General features: G+C 41.9%; 1 protein-coding gene across 1 annotated transcript in view; it reads left to right on the forward strand.

Annotated features, from left to right (window-relative positions):
- The window catches only part of LOC121568083 (syntaxin-binding protein 4-like), a 70,653-nt gene extending 55,423 nt beyond the window's left edge, over positions 1-15,230 (forward strand). Inside the window, exon 15 of the mRNA XM_041878699.2 lies at positions 13,971-15,230. Coding sequence (XP_041734633.2) covers positions 13,971-14,118 — 148 coding nt within the window. The 3' untranslated portion in view covers positions 14,119-15,230. The remainder of the gene's footprint in view (positions 1-13,970) is intronic.
- Positions 15,231-17,314: the final 2,084 nt, after the last annotated feature.

Consider the following 17,314-nt stretch of genomic DNA (forward strand, 5'->3'; position numbering starts at 1 on the left):
CATAATAAACACAGTTCCTGCCCCACATTCAGACACACGGTTCTCGAGAGTGGTGGATATGAAAACAAGCATGAACGAATCATCCCAGTCCTCAGGGTGGCACTCTGCCCCTTCGGAAGATGACATATGGGAGACTGGCAGTGTGCTCAGTCCAGTGGCAGGCATGCACAGTTTCACCATGGGTGATAAGGACGGTGACGAGGGGGTACGGGTCTGCAGTTCGCTGTGCGTCCTCCTCCTTTTCGTAGCATCATTACGTCAATGGTCTCCGAGGTCCAAGCGCCTGTCTTGAGAGAGGAGATTACCTCTCTCCTTCAAAACCAGGCTATTTGGATAGTCCCTGATGTCTGCTAGCGCAGATCAGATAGAATCTAATGTGCAGAAATGCTCTCGGGATTTGAATTTACAACCTTTTGGTCTGGAGTGCATTAATATTTGGTCTAGAGTGCACAAGATGGTGATTTGTTACCAAGAACATACTGTAAATCCACACTAGGGATTAACACCAGTAACCGGGATCCTGGGACTGTCCCGGGACCACTCTTCACATTTCACGAAAAATGTAATTACAAGACCCGGGAAATTACAACATTTTCCCCCAATGTCGCACTAATGCAATTGCACAAAATACACAACATGAGCATCATCAGATTGGCAAAACACTTAAATAGCACATTATCCAAACAGGTTGTCGCATGGAAGCCTTTAGCCTAGCGTATTTACTTAACACAAAGTTCAAGGCACATGCATAATTGAGACTGCCGGACTGCACACGAGACCCGAATGCAGTTCTCAACTGAACTGAAAATTCCATCCCCGTCCGACCAAAGCCAGGTGAGCTGAAGCCCGAGCCCTGGTCCGACATCACAGAAATTAAATGAGCCCGAACTTGAAAAAAAGCCAGATTTCTATAAACTGGTGTTAAGAACAACGCGGTGGAGGCGGGAGGGAGCGGAGTGAGGAGATGACGAAACAGCCATTGGGCCTAGAAAAGGCGCAGAGAGGAAAACAACTTGGTGAAATAATGGAATACAGTAGGTTAATGCAGTTGAAGGCATGTATCAAATTATTGCTTATACTCAAACTCCCAAAGTCATATCCAACCGCTATACTAATTTAAAGCAATGGTAGTGTGGTCACCTAGATTATATCATTTCAGCACCATTTTGATTGGGACAGTGCAATCGCGCCGCTTTGAGACAATCGTGGGGGACTCGTCTAGATAAATCAATCAATATCAGATTTTGGTTTTCACTGAATCTCCATTTGGAAATTTGGTAGCGATTAGGCTGGGGAAATGTTAGCTCAACTGAGGTGAGTGCTAATGATAATCTTTTTTGCTCATACAGTATAGCCAGTAATCTAAAATAATTCATAGTTTTCAAACAAATAAAACGTTCTGTTGGTCATAGATGGACAAGATTAATATGAGATGAAAGTCGAGTTCCTAACGAGTTCAGGAAGCCAAGCTACAGCTCCGTAAGATGTTCACAGCGATGGAGGCTGTGAAATATCCAAATGGAGATTCAGTGAAAACCAAAATCTGCTCTTTAATTATTTGTTACTTTTATTTCGTATTATTTTATATTGTATTTGTTTATGAATTGTTTTTTTTATTTTTTTTATCCTTTAATTACATCTTGGTATTCTTTCTTAAAACTGTATTGTTGGTTAAGGGCTTGTAAGTAAGCATTTCACTGTAAGGTCTACACCTGTTGTATTCGGCGCATGTGACAAATACGATTTGATTTGAGGCAGCCGTTTTGATCAAGAGAGACCTTTCGAAAATATGCACATTTTCTCTAACACTAAATATACAAATATGTATTTTACAGTTATAAGCAAGGTGGAATGTTATAGTTAATCATTTTATAAATGTATTATACTACATTTAGAAAAAAGAAGTTATTTCAAGCCTTATTCATACAGTTTTGGTGAATAGGAAATACATCATATCAAATATTTAATAGTTTCATATTTTTATCATATTTGTACTGTGTACTTGAGCTTGTGTCCTCAAAAGTGACTAAACTTCAACAATTTATAACTATTTCTACCAGAAAGGTGAGGTGACTGAGCCAAGTGACTTGACTCTGCTGTCCTAGCTTCAAGGGGAAGCTGGTTCCACCATTGGGGTGCCAGGACAAGAACAGCTTGGACTGGACTGAGCGGGAGCTGCCCTCCTGTAGGGGTGGGAGGGCCAAGAGACCAGAGGAGGAGTGCTCAGGTTAGGGTGTAGGGTTTGAGCATAGCCTGAAGGTAGGGAGGGGCAGTTCATCTTGCTGCTCTGTAGGCAAGCACCATGGTCTTGTAGTGCAGGGTTTCCCAACTCCAGTCCTCCAGTACCCCCAACAGTACACATTTTTGTTGTAGCTCATTCAACTCATTGAGGTCTTGATGATTAGTTGACAAGTTGAATCAGGTGTGCTTGTCCAGGGATACAATGAAAATGTGTACTGTTGGGGGTACTCAAGGACCAGGGTTGGGAAACACTGTTGTGGTGGATGCCCGCTTCGACTGGAAGCCAGTGGAGTGTGCGGAGGAGCGGGGTGACATGGGAGAACTTGGGAAGGTTGAAATCCAGAACGCTGCAGCCCGCCAGGTTAAGTTACAGGGGTTTGATGGCACAAGCGGGGAGCCCAGCCAACAGCGAGTTGCAGTAGTCCAGACGGTGAGTTGACAAGTGCCTGGATTAGGACCTGCGCCGCTTTCTGTGTGAGGTAGGGTCGTACTCTACGGATGTTGTAGAGCATGAACCTGAAGGAGCGAGTCACTACTTTGATGTTTTCCGAGAACAACAGGGTGTTGTCCAGGGTCACGCCAAGGTTCTTTGCACTCTGGGAGGGTGACACTGTGGAGTTGTCAACCGTGATGGAGAGGTCTTTCAGCTGGCAGGCCTTCCCCAGGAGGAAGAGCAGCTCTATCTTGTCGAGGTTGAGCTTGAGGTGGTGGGCCGACATACAAGCTGATATATCTGCAGAGATGTGTGTCGCCACCTGGGTGTCAGAAGGGGGGGCGGAGAAAAGTAGTTGAGTGTCATCCGCATAGCAATGATAGGAGAGACCATGTGAGGATATGACGGAGCCAAGTCACTTGATGTATAGCGAGAAGAGGAGAGGGCCTAGAACCGAGCCCTGGGGGACACCAGTAGTGAGAATATGTGGTGCAGACACAGATCCTCTCCACGTCACCTGGTAGGAGTGGCCTGCCAGGTAGGATGCAATCCAAGAGTGTGCAGAGCCTGAGACGCCCAGCCCTGAGGGTGGAGAGGAGGATCTGATGGTTCACTGTGTCGAAGGCAGAGGATAAAACCTAGGAGGATGAGAACAGAGGAGAGAGCGTCAGCTCTGGCAGTGCGGAGAGCCTCCGTGACAAAGAGAAGAGCAGTTTCAGTTGAGTGACCCGTCTTGAAGTCTGATTGATTAGGGTCAAGAAGATCGTTCTGAGAGAGAAAAACGGTGATCCATGCGGTGCAAAAAAATTTAAAACATGTTTAACCTATAGCTAAGTTTTTGTTATTTGGAGTTGTTAAATACTTTTTGATTAGGGTCGCAGCATATTATGCACATCTGCAAGCATAGCAGCAAAGGATGGACGAATGTTATTTTATTTTGTTTTAGTATGTTAAAATGCTATATACAGCATCCTATGTACATAAGTGGACATTATAAAGGGACATATTTTTTCTAATAAAACAATGGCCCGTGAATTTGTTGTTTTTCAAAATGGCCGTGCGCTGATTGAGTTTGACAGCCCTGTCCTAGCGTATCTATTTATGCAGCTAGCTATTTATTTAGCAAGCTAAAAACATGGAGCCTAACGTTAGCTTGCTAGCTAGCTGCTGGGAGGATGTCGTCATTGGAGGAATATTTGTATTTGTATTTATTACGGATCCCCATTAGCGGCTGCCAAGGCAGCAGCTACTCTTCCTGGGGTCCAACCACAATTGACATACAATAAAACAATACATAACACAACACCTTATTACACACTACTCTACCATAACATATTTACAATACAAAATCAATAATACAGCAAAATAACAATATTAAAATGTGTGTGTGTAGAGTGCGTGTGTTAGCATGTGTTTGCGAATGCTGTGTGTGTGCCTGTGTGTGTGTGTGTGTCTCTTCACAGTCTGCGCTGTTCCATAAAGTGTAGTTTTATCTGTTTTTTAAATCTGATTTTACTGCTTGACTGAGTTACATGATGTGGAATAGAGTTCCATGTAGTCATGGCTCTATGTAGTACTGTGCGTTTCCCATAGTCTGTTCTGGACCTCTGGTGGCATGTCTCGTGGGGTATGCATGGGTGTCCGAGCTGTGTGCCAGCATTCCAAACAGACAGCTCGGTACATTCAGCTTGTCTACACCTCTTAAAAAAACAATCAGTGATGAAGTCAATCTCTCTTCCACTCTAAGCCAGGAGAGACTAACATGCATGTCATTAATGTTAGCTCTCCGTGTACTTTTAAGGGCCAGCCGTGCTGCCCTGTTCTGAGCCAACTGCAATTTTCTCAAGTCCCTCCTTGTGGCACCTGACCACACTACTGAACAGTAGTATAGGTGCGACAAAACTAGGGCCTGTAGGACCTGCCTTGTTGATAGTGTTGTTAGGAAGGCAGAGCAGCGCTTAGTTATGGACATACTTCTTAGCTACTGTTGTATCAATATGCTTTGACCATGACAGTTTACAATCCAGGGTTACTCCAAGCAGTTTAGTCACCTCAACTTGCTCAATTTCCACATTATTCATTACGAGATGTAGTTGAGGTTTAGGGTTTAGTGAATGATTTGACCCAAATACAATGCTTTTAGATTTGGAAATATTTGGACTTATTCCTTGCCACCCATTCCGAAACTAACTGCAACTCTTTATTAAGTGTTGCAGTTATTTCAGTTGCTGTAGCAGCTGACGTGTATAGTGTTGAGTCATCCGCATACATAGACACACTGGCTTTACTCAAAGCCAGTGGCATGTCGTTAGTAAAGATGGAAAAACGTAAGGGGCCTAAACAGCTGCCCTGGGGAATTCCTGATTCTACCTGGATTAAGTTTGAGAGGCTTCCATTAAAGAACACCCTCTGTGTTCTGTTAGACAAGTATCACGTTGACATTTTGCATCCCCATGTCATCACATTTATTTCACATTCATTTCACATGAGATCATGTTCTCACATGTGCTCACATGTTGTTATGTGTAATTGTAGGTTATCACATGTTGCTTCACGTGTTGTCACGTGATCACATGAGATCACATGTTCACACGTGATCACATATGAAATTCATGTGGTTTTTCCGTAAGGGCAGGAAATTTGGTGTGGTGACAAAAGACGACGTGCCATTTAACTTGTTGCTAGTAGCAACAGGTTGTCAGACACAGCAGAGCTCTCAGACCAATCTTACCCACTTCAAATTTTAAAGAAAGTATACAAGCTTATCCTGTTTTAAAACAGACAGTTTTTCCTTAGACCTTTTCAGTATATCGTTCAGTGAAGTTAAAAATATAGTATGTTCTTATGTGTAATGGCAGTCCCATCAGCCCTAAGCAGTGTATCTATTAAGACCTAATTTGTGAGACCTCCTGTAGCTTCCCTCGTGTGTGTGTGCGCACGCGAGTGGACCTTGTTAGCAGTCTCTAACTAGCTCCAGTCTCTAAGACCTCCTGTAGATTTCCCTCGTGTATATGTGTGTCTTCATCTATCATTGTGTGTGCTTGTACATTTGTGTCTGCGTGCCTACTCCTGTCTGTGTGTGTGTATGCGTGTGCTTGACCAAGACACCTCAGCATGACCTATGTCAGTGGGTATGTCTGTAATGAGGGACCCTGCAGACAGCAGAGCCCATTAGTAGAGTTCTCCTCTCATCTCCCACTCCTCCAACATGCTCAAGTATAGCTCTGAATCAGACTCCGCAGAATGATAATAATTATTGTTGCTAAGGGTTCCCCACTGTTTCCATTCCTGCCTGGTTATAAAACATACAGCTCTGAACTTATTAGATGAGGCCTTATTATGAGGTGTTGAGATAGAAAAACTGTTCAAAGTGACCTGACCTGGAAAAACCCCTGGCCGTACCTGATATACCACGATGATACGGTAGATAAATGACATTGAAGGCTCAGGTGTGTTGCGGCCCATTTTTACTTTTGTTACAATCTACACTACTGTAGTGTGATACACAAGTGAAAAAATTAATTTACTCAAATTTACACCTGTATTTGGGGAGTTTCTCCCATTCTCTGCAGATCCTCTCAAGCTCTGTCAGGTTGGATGGGGAGCATTGTTGCACAGCTATTTTCAGGTCTCTCCAGAGATGTTCGATCGGGTTCAAGTCCGGGCTCTGGCTGGCCCACTCAAGGACATTCAGAGACTTGTCCAGAAGCCACTCCTGCGTTGTCTTGGCTGTGTGCTTAGGGTCGTTGTCCTGTTGGAAGGTGAACCTTCGCCCCAGTCTGAGGTCCTGCGTGCTCTGGAGCCGGTTTTCATCAAGGATCTCGCTGTACTTTGCTCCGTTCATCTTTCCCTCGATCCTGACTCTTCTCCCAGTCCCTGCCGCTGAAAAACATCCCCACAGCATGATGCTGCCACCACCATGCTTCACCGTAGGGATGGTGCCAGGTTTCCTCCAGACGTAACGCGTGGCATTTAGGCCAAGGAGTTCAATCTTGGTTTCATCAGACCAGGGAATCTTGTTTCTCATGGTCTGAGAGCCTTTAGGTGCCTTTTGGAAAACTCCAAGTGGGCTGTCATGTACCTTTTACTGAGGAGTGGCTTCCGTCTGGCCACTCTACCATAAAGGCCTGATTGGTGGAGTGCTACAGAGTTGGTTGTCCTTCTGGAAGGTTCTCACATCTCCACAGAGGAACTCTGGAGCTCTTTTAGAGTGACCATCGGGTTCTTGGTCACCTCCCTGACCAAGGCCCTTCTCCCCCGATTACTCAGTTTGGCCGGGCGGCCAGCTCTAGGAAGAGTCTTGGTGGTAATAAATTTGCAAAAATGTTTATAAGTCTGTTTTCGCTTTGTCATTATGGGGTATTGTGTGTAGATTGCTGAGGATTTTTATTTATTTAATCAATTTTAGAATAAGGCTGTAAAGTATCAAAATGTGGAAAAAGTGAAAGGGTCTGAATACTTTCCGAAGGCACTGTATGTTCTTTTTCATTATTATGAAAAGTTTACTTGAATTTAATTGTTTTTCAGTCTTTAATAAACAATATGTTCACTATCATTACAGTTAAACACACTCATTAAAAGTGTTCTTACATTTCAGTGGTGGAAAAACTACCCAATTGTCATACTTGAGTAAAAGGAAAGATATCTTAATAGAAAATTACTGAAGTAAAAGTGAAAGTCACCCAGTAATAACCTACTTGAGTAAAAGTCTAAACGTGTTTGGTTTTAAATATACATTAGTATAAAAAGTTAAAGTATATATCATTTCAAATTCTTTATATTAAGCAAACCAGACAGAACAATTTCCTTTTTTCTTTTCTTTTATGGATAGCCAGGGGCACGCTCCAACACTCCAACACAGTCCGCCAGATCAGGCAGTAGGGATGACCAGGGATGTTCTCTTGATAAGTGTGTGAATTAGACCATTTTCCTGTCCTGCTAAGCATTCAAAATGTAACGAGTACTTTTGGGTGTCAGGGAAAATGTATGGAGTAAAAAGTACATAATTTTCTTTAGGAATGTAGTGAAGTAAAAGTAAAAGTAGTCAAAAATATAAATAGCAAAGTATAGATACCCAAAATACGACTTAAGTAGTACTATAAAGTATTATTACTTAAGTACGTTACACCACTGTTCAATTTCATACACTTTAATTGTAATTTAGTACGTTCATTCAAAATACACTTGGAGTTGTTTTTAAGCTGAAGCATAGATTTGTTTTATGAAATTCTGCTTGTGAGTGATCAATTACACTATACGTATAGTTTCAATGCCAATAATGAGTTTTGAGGTACTTTCTGAATTCCTGTTCAGAAGAGTGCAGAGAAAGAGAAAGTTGACAATGATAATGATTGCTTATTCCACGTTAGGGACATGCACAGCTGAGGAACATGCTTCTTGAGTATACTTTTTAATATCTCAAGAAAATATACTTAAGTATACTTTCAAAAAGTATATTTTACTTAAGTGTCCACAAATATATTTAGGTATACTTACAAAAAAAATAGCAAAAGAAATTGCATATTACCCAGCATCCTTTTCTGCAGCTGAAATTTTGATTTATATGTTGTTCCTCATATTTAGCTTATTCAAATGTTTTGATGTTCATTTTCCAACTGAATAATGTACTTTTATTTTTTTATAATGTTAATTTTTCACCATAATGTGAACAACTAAAGTGCGAAATCAAAAATGTTACTTGTAAATTGTCATTCCAGCCACAACTGGGGCGCGAGATGGTTGGATTTGTCAACAAAGCAGAATGACAGAAATATGAAGACAAGTTTTCAAACTACTGGTAGTTTCTTTGTGAAGATGTACAGTGAGGGGAAAAAAGTATTTGATCCCCTGCTGATTTTGTACGTTTGCCCACTGACAAAGACATGGTCAGTCTATAATTTTAATGGTAGGTTTATTTGAACAGTGAGAGACAGAATAACAACAACAAAAAATCCAGAAAAAACGCATGTCAAAAATGTTATAAATTGATTTGCATTTTAATGAGGGAAATAAGTATTTGACCCCTCTGCAAAACATGACTTAGTACTTGGTGGCAAAACCCTTGTTGGCAATCACAGAGGTCAGACGTTTCTTGTGTGCAAACCTGGTGGCCAACTACATCTCAGGAGGGATTTTGTCCCACTCATCTTTGCAGATCTTCTCCAAGTCATTAAGGTTTCGAGCCTGACGTTTGGCAACTCGAACCTTCAGCTCCCTCCACAGATTTTCTATGGGATTAAGGTCTGGAGACTGGCTAGGCCACTCCAGGACCTTAATGTGCTTCTTCTTGAGCCACTCCTTTGTTGCCTTGGCCGTATGTTTTGGGTCATTGTCATGCTGGAATACCCATCCACGACCCATTTTCAATGCCCTGGCTGAGGGAAGGAGGTTCTCACCCAAGATTTGACGGTACATGGCCCTGTCCATCGTCCCTTTGATGCGGTGAAGTTGTCCTGTCCCCTTAGCAGAAAAACACCCCCAAAGCATAATGTTTCCACCTCCATGTTTGACGGTGGCGATGGTGTTCTATGGGGTCATAGGCAGCATTCCTCCTCCTACAAACACGGTGAGTTGAGTTGATGCCAAAGAGCTCGATTTTGGTCTCATCTGACCACAACACTTTCACCCAGTTCTCCTCTGAATCATTCAGATGTTCATTGGCAAACTTCAGACGGGCCTGTATATGTGCTTTCTTGAGCAGGGGGACCTTGCAGGCGCTGCAGGATTTCAGTCCTTCACAGCGTAATGTGTTACCAATTGTTTTCATGGTGACTATGGTCCCAGCTGCCTTGAGATCATTGACAAGATCCTCCCGTGTAGTTCTGGGCTGATTCCTCACCGTTCTCATGATCATTGCAACTCCACAAGGTGAGATCTTGCATGGAGCCCCAGGCCGAGGGAGATTGACAGTTATTTTGTGTTTCTTCCATTTGCGAATAATCGCACCAACTGTTATCACCTTCTCACCAAGTTGCTTGGCGATGGTCTTGTAGTCCATTCCAGCCTTGTGTAGGTCTACAATCTTGTCCCTGACATCCTTGGAGAGCTCTTTGTTCTTGGCCATGGTGGAGAGTTTGGAATCTGATTGATTGATTGCTTCTGTGGACAGGTGTCTTTTATACAGGTAACAAGCTGAGATTAGGAGCACTCCCTTTAAGAGTGTGCTCCTAATCTCAGCTCGTTACCTGTATAAAAGACACCTGGGAGCCAGAAATCTTTCTGATTGAGAGGGGGTCAAAAACGTATTTCCCTCATTAAAATGCAAATCAATTTATAACAAAAAAAAAATCATTTTTTTTGTTGTTATTCTGTCTCTCACTGTTCAAATAAACCTACCATTAAAATTATGTGTCAGTGGGCAAACGTACAAAATCAGCAGGGGATCAAATACTTTTTTCCCTCACTGTATAAAGCAATCTGTGCATTTGAACAACAGCATAAATACACCTATTTCACTTTTGCATGTCAAAAACCGAATGACCACTGCTGCACATGCCACCACTGTTTTGAACAGATTAGATTATACTATTTAGAATGAGCAGCCAAGATCATGAACGAACGAGTGAACCAGGAAGAACGCAACAAAGATGCTGGGGATAGCTAGCTAACATAATGTCACAAAGCATGATGCGCTAGCCAGTTAACATTAATTCTGAAATAACTTCATATGTCCGAGTTAGTCAGATAATAGTCTTGAAATTGGCATGGGCGTTAACTAGCTAGCAAGCTACAGTACCAGCTACAGCTAGCTGCTTATCAAAGGTAGATACTGTGGGGGAAAAAAGTATTTAGTCAGCCACCAATTGTGCAAGTTCTCCCACTTAAAAAAATGAGAGAGGCCTGTAATTTTCATCATAGGTACACGTCAACTATGACAGACAAATTGAGGAGAAAAAATCCAGAAAATCACATTGTAGGATTTTTAATGAATTTAAAAATGGGTGGTCCTGGCTGCACCCCTGCCCAGTCATGTGAAATCCATAGATTAGGACCAAATTAATTTATTTAAATTGACTGATTTCCTTTTATGAACTGTAACTCAGTAAAATCTTTGTGATTGTTGCGTTTATGGTTTTGTTCAGTATAGTTGTCCGGGTTTATTAGATCCCAGACTCCTATGACCATTATGATTATTTATTTAAACGTTTATTACAATTTGCTTTAGCGCCATCTGTACCTGACAGAGCAGATCTACTGTAGTCTCATGTGCAGAAGGAAGTAAGCCGTCTGGCGCGAGAGACTCATTGGGAGGAGGAGACTAGAGCAGACCCAGAAGTTCTGACTGAACCGATGCACATTTGATCGCCTCAGTACGGCCCATTTACTTTGTGCTGTTATAATTTATGCTATGAAAACCTGTGATTTCATTGGGGCTGTTCTCCCTCATAGCAAATAGCTGGCAACACAATCCAAGTAATGTTCGCACGGCCTGTGAACCCACGGAGGCGGAGCTGCCACTGCTGGCAGTCACTTAAGGGCAGAGTAGTAAGTAACTGAACAGCTTGTTTTGAACAATATGTATTTTTGAAACAGTAAAATATATACATTTATCACACTTTTATGAGAATTTAAAACATAAACCATGAATGATATATGTTTTTTGGGTTGACCAATCACAAGTGAGGCGCTGCCCCTAACGCTCTAATGGGCATCCGCCGCTGATACTATGACCTTGATTGGTCAGCTACATCAAACTTACATTTACACTGAATTTGAATTTTTGTATACTTCTAATTTATGAGAAATATACATAAAATGTACTTTGCTTTGTTCTTTATCTAATATACTAAGAATATACTTAAGTACCAAAAAAGTGTTACAATTTAGATAATTTTAAAAGTATTTAATATACTTAAATGCTAAAAAAAACACTATTAAAGTTTACATTAAATGTATTAAAATGTTTTCCAATTTAGATTTAGATTATTTTAAATATACTAAAGTATATTTATCACGGACATAATTCTATATACTTACATATATTAATGAAGTATGATTTAAGTATATTTAAATATATTTATTTTCCACTTGGGTATTGAGATGCAGTTTGTGCAGTTTTTAACAAACAACGTGGGGTGACGATTAGTTCTGGCACGCTGAAGACCTAGAAAACATCCTGTTTTGTAAATCTGACTCAGTAACATGTATTAGTCTGTGTCAGTGAGTAACATGCATTAGTCTGTGTCAGTTTGAAACCCTTTTTACAAAGACCCCCTGTGCTACCCCCAACCCAGTGTTCTATTGTCAATCTGTAGGTCACTGGAAAACCTCAATATAGCTGTCCAGTCAGTCTCACATGGATTTGTGACATAACAATGCTGTCTCACATCCATTTGTATGATATTCTTTTTTTTTTTTTGTCCCTTCATTTTGTATGATATGTTACAAATGGTCCAGTGGTTGTACAGTATCATACATATTAGCAGTCGTACAGGATCATACGTCTTTTTGTGTTATCATTTGTGGTAAACATTTGCTTAGAAATTGTGGCTAACTTTAGGTAGGTTAGGGGTTAGGGTAAGGATTAGCTAACATGCTAAGTAGTTGTAAAATGCTTTTGGTTGATGTTAGCTGAAGTTGCTAATTAGCTAAGATGCTAAAGTTGTCCCCGACACGATTCGAAGACGTTCGCGTCCCTGACCAACCTCCCAACTTCCGTTTCTATAAAGACCCAGTGCAGTCAAAAATGTGATTTTCTTGTGTTTTATATATATATTTCAACACTGAGGTTGGAATAATACTGTGAAATTGTGAAAATGATGATTATGCCCTTTTAATATAAGAATTGTTTGAAAAGACCGCCTGAAATTTCAGCCTGTTTTGGTGGGATGGAGTACTGGCCTGCCTAGTGACATCACCAAATGGTAAATGTGTTAATAGACCAATAAGAAAGAGAATTCCAAACCTCTCTGCCAATAACATCCAGTTTTCCCCTCCCCACTCAGACCATTTTAGTCATTTAACAGACTCTCTTATCTTACAGGCACAATTAGAGTTAAATGCCTTGCCCAACAGATTGTTCACCTAGTCAGCTCTGGGATTCAAACCAGCGACCTTTCAGTTAGTGGTCCAACACTCTTAACCACTAGGCTACCTGTCACTGCCAGATCACTCCCAGATAGTCCTAGATAAATTCTTGCTTGAGAAATTGCTCTTTGCTAAGAAGCTTTTTTTCTTTTTTGACCATTTTAATTTAAAACAATCACAGTAAGGTACTTAATTGTTACCCAGAAAGGATTTGATATTGAGATAAAAATGGCTGCATTGGACTTTTAAGTAACCTTCTGTCTTAAGTAACCAGACCATATGTTAGATAAACAACACTTTTGACAAGACGTTTTCTTCCTAGAACTGCATGTGTTCCTGGCCGTTTGTAGGGCAGTAGTTGTAACAGATGAAATGTAGGTTGACATGTTGTTTACACCTCGGTAATGGTAGACAAAGAGAATTATATCCATTACTCATTGTCATAATATATAATTACTCCATCAGTCACTGTCAGACAATAATTTGTTTCTCTAATATTGATATAGCCCGTTAACTGTGGCAATAACAATTCTTACAGCAACATTATTTCCATCAATTTAGGTGGCAAGGTCGGCAGCATTGCAGTATTTTCTAGCAACACTATTGAATTGAATTCAGACTATGGTAAAAAAAAAAAATGTGTGGGTGGAGGGTATTTTATTAGGATCCCAATTAGCTGTTGCAAAAGCAGCAGCTACTCTTCCTGGGGTCCACACAAAACATGAAACATTTTATAGACACGAACAGCTCAAGGACAGAACTACATCATTTAAACACACGTAGCCTACATATCAATACATACACACAAACTATCTAGGTCAAATAGGGAGAGTAGACGCACCCACAATACAACTCTGCTAGTTGTGTTAGGTCTCCACAATGTTTACAGTTGTAACCAACCGCTTAACTTGAGACAAGGTTATACTCTCAGTTATGAAGTATTAGGTATGACATGTGTCATGACCTGCCATCGTCCCACCATATTCCCAACCAACTGTAGTACAGCCAAGTCATCTACTCATTACGATAACATCCCTAAGAAAGAGTGCATTATTTTCCTGCAACACTTCTGACTTCATCCTATATAGCCTATCCATATCCTTATTATCTCATCATTATTTTGTGTCAGACATAAAAAGACAATTCCAGGTGAAAGCCAATATCCATAGCATTTTCTCTTGCTAGATTGATGAATACAGCCATGATAAAAACAGTGTAAAAGTGCTGTCAGCTTGAGAGGTTAACTCTCTACCTGTCTGTTTCTCTGCAGCTCTGGTGACGTGAAGACCGGCGCCTCCTCTCAGCCCCTGGGAGCCTGCGTGGGGAAGAAGTCCCAGTGGACGACGGCTACGCTAGCCGCAGAGGCTAAAGAACTCACACGGACTGTTAGAGCCATCCTGGAGGTGGACTGTAAGTGATCTGTCATCTCGACTCGTCGTGTTACGAATCGACTTGCTGCATGCCTGCATGTCGTCTCTATCCCTGGTCTAGCATGCAAATCCAATCAGCTCAACAGACACCGAATCACCACCGTAGTTTCAAAACCAACTAAAACGAACTGGATAACAGACACCAAACCAACCAAATCACCTCCATAGTTACTAAGCCAACCAAAACCAACTGCATAACCGACATCAAACCACCTAGTTGCTAAGCCAAGTAAAACCAACCGGATAACCAAAACCAATCAGCTCATCATACACCAAGCCAACCTCCATAGTTACCAAGCCAACCAAAACCAACTGGAAAACAGATACCAAACCACCTCTGTAGTTACTATACACACAACCTCAATAGTTGTTTTTTAGTGGAGCAGCCTGTAAGAAAATGAACGACATCCTTGCACTGGAGTATCAGACAGCAGAATAAGAGACAATACAGCAGCTAAGCAACCTCGAGATGTTCCAGCCTCTGTGTCCAGTGGAGTTGAATGAACCAGGGACTGACTCAGTGTTAAGCAACCTCGAGATGTTCCAGCCTCTATGTCCAGTGGAGTTGAATGAACCAGGGACTGACTCAGTGTTAAGCAACCTCGAGATGTTCCAGCCTCTGTGTCCAGTGGAGTTGAATGAACCAGGGACTGACTGAGTGTTAAGCAACTTCGAGATGTTCCAGTCTCTGTGTCTAGTGGAGTTGAATGAACCAGGGGCTGACTGAGTGCTAAGCAATCTCGAGATGTTCAGCCTCTGTGACCAGTGGAGTTGAGTGTTCCGTCCATATTTACTCACATTTTCTCTGTAGTCATCGTCTAGTGGACGGACAGACTGATCTTTCATGCGACATGAAATGCAATACAATGCAATGTTCGCAATGTTCTACTTCCTATAGATGTGTTTTGAATGATATTTTTTCTCCAGAATTGTACCAGTGTATCTAGAAATGTACAATAAGACCTTAGTCAATACAAAAACATCATCATACATACACCTGTGGTCATCATACATACACCTGTGGTCATCATACATACACCTGTGGTCAAGTCAGTAGCTAACCAGCAGTGTTGGGTAGTAAATCAAATAAAAGTGTATTGGTCGCGTACACAGTTTAGCAGGTGTAATAGCGGTGCAGCGAAATGCTTATGTTGTTAGCTCCTAACAATGCAGTCAAATGTCAAGCAATCACAATGTAAAGAAAAATACAATGTAAAGAAAAATACAAAAAAATACAAGAAATTAAGAAGGGCGGGACGAATCCAATTAACAACCCAAATAGCACAAAATGGAACTATACATACTGTATGTACACCTGGGGTATTTACTCCAGATAAACTAAGAATGTACAGCAGTAGATACAATATATAGTGAACTATGTCAAGAATCCAGTATATAAATAAATATGCGGTGCGTATAATCAGTGTAACTAAAATACACTGTACAGTAGTAGAACTATTAGAATAAGCTATGTTGGGATTACAGTATTTAAATACACAGTGTGAAATGGGAAGTGACCAGTGGTTCAATGTCTCTATAACATGATACAGCAGCGTTGGCTGAGCGCGTGTGTGTGTGTGTGTGTGTGTGTCGATGTGCATGTGGTGTGTTTGTGAGTATGAGGTGTGTGTGTGTGATTTGTGTGAGTGAGTGTGCATCACCTGGTAGACAGCTAGTGATGGCTGTTCAACAGTCTGATATCATGGTAATAAATCAAATCAAATCAAATGTTATTTGCCACATGCGCCGAATACAACAGGTGTAGACATTACAGTGAAATGCTTACTTACAAGCCCTTAACCAACAATGCAAAGTTAAACAAATAAAAAAAAGTGTTAAGCAAAAAAAATAAAAGCAAATAACTAAAGAGCAGCAGTAAAATAAAATAACAGTAGGGAGGCTATATACCGGTGCTATATACCGGTGCAGAGTCAATATGCAGAGTCAATATGCGGGGGCACCGGCTAGTCGAGTTAATTGAGGTAATATGTACATGTGGGTAGAGTTAAAGTGACTATGCATAAATAATAAACAGAGTAGCAGCAGAGTAAAAAAGGGGGACGGGGTGGGGGTGGGGGGGCAGTGCAAATTGTCCGGGTAGCCATGATTAGCTGTTCAGGAGTCTTATGGCTTGGGGGTAGAAGCTGTTGAGAAGCCTTTTGGACCTAGACTTGGTGCTCCGGTACCGCTTGCCGTGCGGTAGCAGAGAGAACAGTCTATGACTAGGTAGGCTGGAGTCTTTGACAATTTTGAGGGCCTTCCTCTGACACCGCCTGGTATAGAGGTCCTGGATGGCAGGAAGCTTGGCCCCAGTGATGTACTGGGCCGTACGCACTACCCTCTGTAGTGCCTTGCGGTCAGAGGACGAGCAATCCTGGAGGTCAGGCAGTGTGGCCCCTGTGATGCGTTGGGCTGTCCGCACCACCCTCTGGAGAGCCATAGGGTTGTGGGCGGAGCAGTTGCCATACCAGGTGGTGATGCAGCCCGACAGAATGCTCTCAATGGTGCAGTTTGTGAGGGTCTTAGGTCCTCAGTGATTTGCACCACGAGGAACTTGAAGCTTTTGACCCTATCAATTGCGGTTTTGACCTTATCCATTGCGGCCCTGTCGATGAGGATGAGGGCATCCTCCCTCTTCTGTCTACTGTAGTCCAAGATAAGCTCCTTTGTTTTGTTGAGGGAGAGGTTATTTTCCTGGCACCACTCCGCCAGGGCTCTAACCTCCTCCCTGTAGGATGTCTCGTTGGTGTTGGTAATCAGGCCTACCACTGTCGTGTCGTCAGCAAACTTGATGATTGAGTTGGAGTTGTGAACAGGGAGTACAGTAGGGGGCGGAGCACACACCCCTAGGGGGCCCCCGTGTTGAGGATCAGGGTTGCGGAGGTGTTGCTGCCTACCCTCACCACCTGGTGTCGGCCCGTCAGGAAATCTAGGATCCAGTTGCACAGGGAGGAGTTCAGACCCAAGGCCCTGAGCTTAGTGACCAGCTTGGAGGGCACTATGGTGTTAAAAGCTGAGCTGTAGTCGTTGAACAGTATTCTCACATAGGTGTTCCTCTTGGTTGTCGGGTTTGGTGGAGGTAATATGGTCCTTGACTAGCCTTTCGAAGCACTTCATAATGACAGAAGTGATTGCTACGGGGCGATAATAATTTAGTGCAGTGGTTTATTTATTATAAGAAAAA

Source organism: Coregonus clupeaformis, chromosome 1 (assembly GCF_020615455.1).
Source record: "Coregonus clupeaformis isolate EN_2021a chromosome 1, ASM2061545v1, whole genome shotgun sequence".
Taxonomy (NCBI): domain Eukaryota; kingdom Metazoa; phylum Chordata; class Actinopteri; order Salmoniformes; family Salmonidae; genus Coregonus; species Coregonus clupeaformis.